This window comes from Aotus nancymaae, unplaced genomic scaffold (assembly GCF_030222135.1).
Source record: "Aotus nancymaae isolate 86718 unplaced genomic scaffold, 86718_ANA_hifiasm-v0.15.2.pri h1tg000032l_0, whole genome shotgun sequence".
In the NCBI taxonomy this organism is placed as follows: domain Eukaryota; kingdom Metazoa; phylum Chordata; class Mammalia; order Primates; family Aotidae; genus Aotus; species Aotus nancymaae.
Window position 1 is genome coordinate 17,086,284 of NW_026988445.1, and position 6,628 is coordinate 17,092,911.

At 42.7% G+C, this 6,628-nt stretch overlaps 1 protein-coding gene across 1 annotated transcript; it reads right to left on the reverse strand.

Moving 5' to 3' along the window:
- Positions 1-1,579: 1,579 nt before the first annotated feature.
- EXOC8 (exocyst complex component 8) lies at positions 1,580-6,599 on the reverse strand. The gene has a single exon (XM_012459864.2). It carries the CDS (start codon positions 6,492-6,494, stop codon positions 4,317-4,319), a length of 2,178 nt encoding a protein of 725 aa, XP_012315287.2. The 5' UTR covers positions 6,495-6,599; the 3' UTR covers positions 1,580-4,316.
- Positions 6,600-6,628: the final 29 nt, after the last annotated feature.

A 6,628-nucleotide genomic window follows, 5' to 3' on the forward strand; every position in this document is an offset into this window, starting at 1 on the left:
TGTCCCAACATCGAAGGGCCCTGAACAGATCCACCCTATTTACCCAAGTTTGCAGGAATTTGAAAAGACTGAAGGCAAAGACGAAAATGAGAAATCTGACCTTGAATCACAGGGGAGTAGTGATCAGGCACATTAATCAGGACAAAGACTGATGCAGGTGTCTGGGTCCCTCAGCCTGATCCTCAATAGCAGACCCGGGGCTTGTGCCTATGTGTGAAGGTAATGGACATGGGATGGAGAAAAACTTCTGAGAGGACTTCCCACAGGATCCCAATGCATTACATTATCAAAACCTGTTGGTGAAGTCCTAATTGGGCAACAGTTTGCTCGGGAGCATCTGGGGATATAAAGATTGATGAGATGAAGGTAAAAATTTGGATGAAAACTGGAATATTAGAATGGACTTCATGCAAAGTGCTTGTGTCTCCTCTGCCTAAGTAAGTGTATTATTAGATGGAATCATGTCTTTTTGTTTGTTTTCTTTTTTCTTTTTTTAAGATGGGATTTCTCCATGTTGGTCTGACTGGTCTTGAACTCCTGACCTCAGGTGATCCGCCCACCTCGGCCTCCCAAAGTGCTGGGACTACAGGCGTGAGCCACCACGCCCGGCAGGAATCACGTTTGGGAGCACTTCCCATTCCTAGTGTTATAAAATCAAAGGTATGTTAAGTTTGCCCTTCTGCATTCATTAACTGGGCATACTAAATGGGAACCTATAGAATTGCCTGAGCCCACATAGCTTGTTAATTTCACACAGTGTTGGATGAATCCTAGTAGACAGAAAGAGAATACCACTTTGATTGCTGACACGTTAGAAGCTGGAGTACTGGTACTAACAAATTTTCCGTACAAATGTCCTGTGTGGCTCATGAAAAAGGGAAGTGCCTCATCAAGACTACAGTAGATTTTCTAGGCTTGAATAATGTAGTCCTGGCTGGGTGTTGTGGCTCATGCCTGTAATCCCAGCATTTTGGGAGGCTGAGGTGGACGGATCGCCTGAAGTCAGCTGTTCGAGACCAGCTTGGCCAATATGGTGAAACCCCATCTCTACTAAAAATACAGAAATTAGCTGGGCATGATGGCGGGCACCTGTAATCCCAGCGACTCAGGAGGCTGAGACAGGAGAATCGCTTGATCCTGGGAGGCAGAGATTGTAATAAGTCAAGATTGCACCACTGCACTCCAGCCTGGGCAACAGTGCAAGACTCTGTTTCAAAAAAAAAAAAAAAAGGTTGAGTCTTGTCATTTAGTTCCTAGGTCTTGTGGCCTACATTTTCCTTATTTAGAGATGTGCAGATGGCATAAACTCTGCTTTTTTAGAATAAATTCACATTTTGTACCTTTGAAATTTTCCATTCAAGGGAATCCTAAAAAATAGAGACCTGATTTATTCACAATTCTGGTGGTAAGTAGAACACTTACTTAATTTAGCAACAGCGTCCTGTCTTCCCCACATAAATAAAACAAAAAACTAAGGTCTTCAAGGAATATTTCAGTAACAAGAATATAAAAATACTGAATACCGACTAAAAAAGAGCAATAGATATAATATTGTAATATCATTTTTATCCAGTGTGAGACAATTTTTAAGCTTTATTTTTATGAAACATTTCAGATTCCCTCATATCACAGCACATCAATAAGCAATATATTCATAGACTGATTTTTATAGTACACGCCATGTCCCAAATGCCCAATCCTAGGTAAGATATCAAGTTACAAAATACAAGGGCCAATAATTAAACTATAGGTAGTATATTAAACAACAGTGAGTTTTTAGCAATTATGTGAACTGAGGCTTTAATCAAAAAGAGATTTAATACCACTAGGTGTCTTTTTTCCCCAAGAGTAATTAATTCAATCAAGCCCATGATTCCAAGCTCAAGTTACAAGTTTTATATGCTTAAAGCAAACAAGAAAAGGCAATCAATGCTTAAGTGGTATATTTTAGTATACATCATACTTCTCACAATCTCTCATCACATTCAATTTCTAGAACTTGTCTCGGAGTCTAATGAAACAAAAGAATTACAGAAGAAAGCCCACCCCACTTTGAGGAACGTAACGTAATTGTTCTGTCTGGGTACAAAGGTACGTCAAAACACTGGGAGTCTTTAGTCAACTTTCCATACTAATTGATTCATCAAAAGCATACTTCCTTCATCTACAACTGTAATTGGAACACATACATTTTATCTGAAGAAAATCCTGTACTTCCAGTTTTAAAAAGCTGACAATTCTATGAAGAAGTAACCATTTAAATATCTAACTATACACATTTACGTTTTCACAGCTTCATGCCTTATGAGAAATTTTGATTTCAGAAGTATCATTTCAGAGACTCAGCATCATATATCTATACATGTTTCATACAGTATAGTGTTAGAAACTGTAAATGGCACAGAATAATTATAATTATCACAAAATTTTAACAACTTTCAGTGATCTTAAAAAGACAAATTATAACTGTCTTTGCTCAGCTGAGATATCCAGTTACGGTTATAACTTTTGAAAATGCTAAAGTTATGTGAAAAAAATTAGTCAAAGAAAATCTGTAAATCTGATACTTTCCAATCCTTTAAATATGCATAAAGAGAAAATAAAGGGGTTTATCCGGCACGTGAATAATTAAGTCAATGAGTTTTACAACCCTGAGCCACGTTGGCAGCTATTTTAGGTTTCATATAATTTTCACAGTCTTAGTACCACCATTTTCATTTAGATAAAAGAAATGACCTTTTGAAATCATGGGCATCAAAAATGGTGCTTATGGACAAGAATCACCACTAGAAGCTAGACAAAAAATGGATCATAGCAAGCAGTTTCTCTTAGAGTGTAAGGAACGTTGTAGAATATACAAGAGAAGCGACAGTTTAGAAACCTTGAGAAACACATTTCTTTAGTTATTTTGTTTTACTAAACAATTTGAAGTAAGCATTATATTCATGTTTAAAAACAAAGCAAGGAAAATAAAAAAATGAAACAAGAAAAATGCAGCATGGAACATTTTAGGAGTCACAGAAGGTTCTCTTCTTTGTTTTGGGCATATTGTCTCACCTTTCACTTTGTTACAAAAAGAAACAAAACCAAATCTCTGCTCAGAGTAGTCATAGCACAATGGGATTTGCATGTTTTTCTAATTTCCCAACCATCTAGACCCTGAAATCTAAATAAATATTTCAGTGAAAACTTTTTTTTTTCCATTCGCATGAAGTCTGAGTCACTATATACCCTACCCTGAATGGGGGAAGATGGGACAGCTGTATCTTATACTGAAGTGGTGGCAGCTAAAACCTGGCAGCTGCTGCCAGATTCTCCAATGTGTCCTGCTTATTATTTTTTAATGTGAGAAAGACAAAAGCTACAGCTGGAAACTCACACAACTTAGAAATATGTTGAAAAATGTTATTATAGTCCTTAGGATTTCCAAGTAAATGCTCCCAAATCGAGTATTACAAAGCTGCTAATTAGCAACTGAAAATTAGCCTTTGAAATTATACCAGAAATATTTGCTGAATTGTTTTTATGAAAGCTTCCTCTTGGAGTCTGAAGCTTTCATCAGAGTATCTGAATCCACACACCAGCTAATTTCAAGAAAGAATTGTTGACTAAAACCCTAAAACCAGTTCCAACTCTTTTCTTTTTCCCAAATAGTCCAACGTTTTGAAGAGAAATATATGAGGCAGGGTGTTTTATATGGCACTGTACCCTTTAGGAAACCTAACATTTGAGTGAACTGGGAAACTTTTCACAACATACTTAAACTCTATGTATTTATAGATACCATGACTCTGCTGTATAATATATATTGTGGGGAAAAAAAGAAGAAAAAAAAGACCAGCCTGGGCAACATGGGGAAACCCCATCTCTACAAAAAATACAAAAATTAGCTGGGTATGGTGGTGCCTGCCTGTTTCCAGCTACATGGGAAGCTGAGGTGGGAGGATTGCTTGGGCCCGGGAGGTCAAGGCTGCAGTGAATCAAGACCTTGCAGTGAGAGCCTGTCTCTAAAAAAAAAAAAGTGTTATCAAAGGATAAAACTTAAATGCTATAGGATATAGTGTGACCATAATTTTGGAAGAAAATTAGCATAATTCAAAAGGATAGCTAGCATACTATATGTTTCAATAATTCCAGTATTTTTGTTATTTGGGTTTAACTTCTTTTCCTCTTTTGATTTTGTATTTCTAAGAGGGCACTTTTTATTTTCAAGTTGTGTTTAAAACTATAAAGGTATGCTAATAAAACTTAATATAAATATAAATAATATATAAGCTTTCTCTCTATATATATGTACATATAAACAGACCCACGTATTAGACCACTGATGTTGTACTTTCAGGATTCACACGAATAAGTCTAGATGCATTCCTCAGATCTTGGAGTTGCTTGGCAGGTTTCCCCACACCTTCTTCAAACCTTTTCTCCACGACAGGGAGGACTGTTTCATATAAAAAGGATGCGTTCTGCCTGATAAAAACTTTCTTCTCTGGATCCTGCTCACATCGAAGACTATAATCCACATGCTGAACAGCAACCAGAATGATTTCCACCAGGCTCTCCAAAAGTACCATGTGCAGCTCTGGGAAATACAGCTTCAGGGCCTCTTCCAAAAAGCCCATGGTCTGTTTGGTGAAAGCAACCACTGTGTAACTTAAGTTCACCCAGCAGTCATCCCCTGTGTACTGCTCAAAGTTACTTACCCCGCAACTTTTCATCTCTTCTTTGAGCTTACCCAGGGCTTCTGGCGTCATCAAGTTCATCTTCCTCCACATCTCTTCAGAGTTGCGATGTTTAGTGGCTTCAATGATGATTTCTTTGTAACTGTGCAAGGCCCCTTGGATGTCTTTCACCAGAAGGGCGTGGATGATGAAGGTGAGGTCTAGTCCGATATCACCCAGTTGCTGGCAATGCTCCTTAGCCACTTTTACACACTCAGCTGCTGTAGAGAGGCTCTCCTTACTATCAAACACCTGCTTGCTAAAAGCATCCACGAACATGCCCATGGCTGATCTTGCCCAGACCACAAAAGCAGAATAGCAGCCACTGTCAGTGCCTGCAAAATCAATCTCAAATTCTTTTGCAGTCTCAAGAAGGCTAGTAAAGAAGACATGGCACAGCTTATGAATATAGAGTAAAGTGGCACCTTCAATGCGAAGCTGACGAATTGCAGTATGAACAGCGGCTGCCCTGTTTCTCAAAAATAGCTCACAGGCCTTCGTGCACTGGCCCAGCCGGATCAGTTGAGAAACTGCTCTGCGGGTAGCCTTGGGACCACCTCTCAGCGAACGATCTGGGGAGAGTTCGAAAACTAGCACCTCAGTGAGCTGTCGAACTCTCTCATCCACTTTGGCCCTTAGTTCTTTTACAGGAGGTGGGCTAGGCTTATCTTCCAGGTAATGGTTCAATTTATCCAGGAGGTCAACGGCCCCTTCAAAGTCCCTCTGGGCAATACAAACATCCAGGTCTTCAGGTAACTCCTGGATCCATTCCATGGAGAGGTCCACCTTCTCTTCCTCTACCTCAGGAACAGCTGGTTCTTCTTCTTCGTCATCCTCAAATGGGTTAGTGGCCTTGGAAGTCACTTGGGGTGGCCCTCGAGGGGCTGCTGCCTCCTCCTGCTCCCTTCGCCTTTTCTCACTTAGGGCTCTCTTGGTCTCCTCCAGTACTTCCAGCCACTCTCGTTTGATTTTAGCATTTTCGGCCTGGAAAATACGGCTCTCAGGGAACATAAGTAGCTTGAACATGTCCTTCATGGGTGGGTTGTCCTTGACATTGACTACGGCCAAACCATCTAGGGAATAGAGCGCGTCGTAGCGATACATCCCCCGCCGCTGTGGCAGCCAGGTAGCCACCAACAAACAATCGTTCATGAGAAAGCCGTGCACCCGCTGCAGTTGGGCCATGTGGTCCGCATCGTATTCCACTAGGTCCCCGTTGTATACCAGGTACTGTCCCGGCGTCTCCAACAGGTGCCTGCAGCCTTCCACCTTCTCAAGCAGGGTGGTGAGAGTGCGCTGCTTTCCTTCCTCGCCTGGACCGGAGCCGTCGCGGGAGGCACCCCCGGGGGAGGGGAAAAAGCCTGTCTGGCCTCGGAGGTGGTCTCGGCCCCCTGCCCCACCGACTCCCTCCTCCCCCGCAGAGGCGGCGGCGGCTCCGGCGGCCGCGGCTGCAGGCAGCAATGTAAGCGGGATGCTCTCCAGGCTGCTCTTCTGCTCGGTCAGCAGGTGGCTGAGCTGGTACATCTCGCTCTCCAAGTAGGAGATCTCGCGGGCCGTCTCTATGAACTGCCGGTAGTTCTGGTAGACGTTGCGCTTCAAATTCTGCGCCGTCTCCTCCGCCAGCGCCTGGATGCGCTGCCGGTGCTCCTGGAGATCCCGGTCCCCATCCGACTGCTGCGAGAGCTGCTTCACGTACAGCCGCGCCTCAAAACCACCGGACTCCAGCTGCCGACGCAGGCGGCTCGCCCCACTGTCTGACATCGTCATCGCCATTTCCGTCCGGGTCTCAGGCACTTACTGTCACTATCGGCGCCGCAACTGCGGCGGCGGTCTAGACCCACCCAAGACCAGCGGAGCTCTAGGGCTGAGGAAGCAAGATGAGAACGACACGCGTACGCCTGCGCCGG

Excerpts from the sequence above, each read along its gene's own strand:
- EXOC8 (XM_012459864.2), bottom strand. The coding sequence starts at position 6,494 with ATGGCGATGACGATGTCAGACAGTGGGGCGAGCCGCCTGCGTCGGCAG.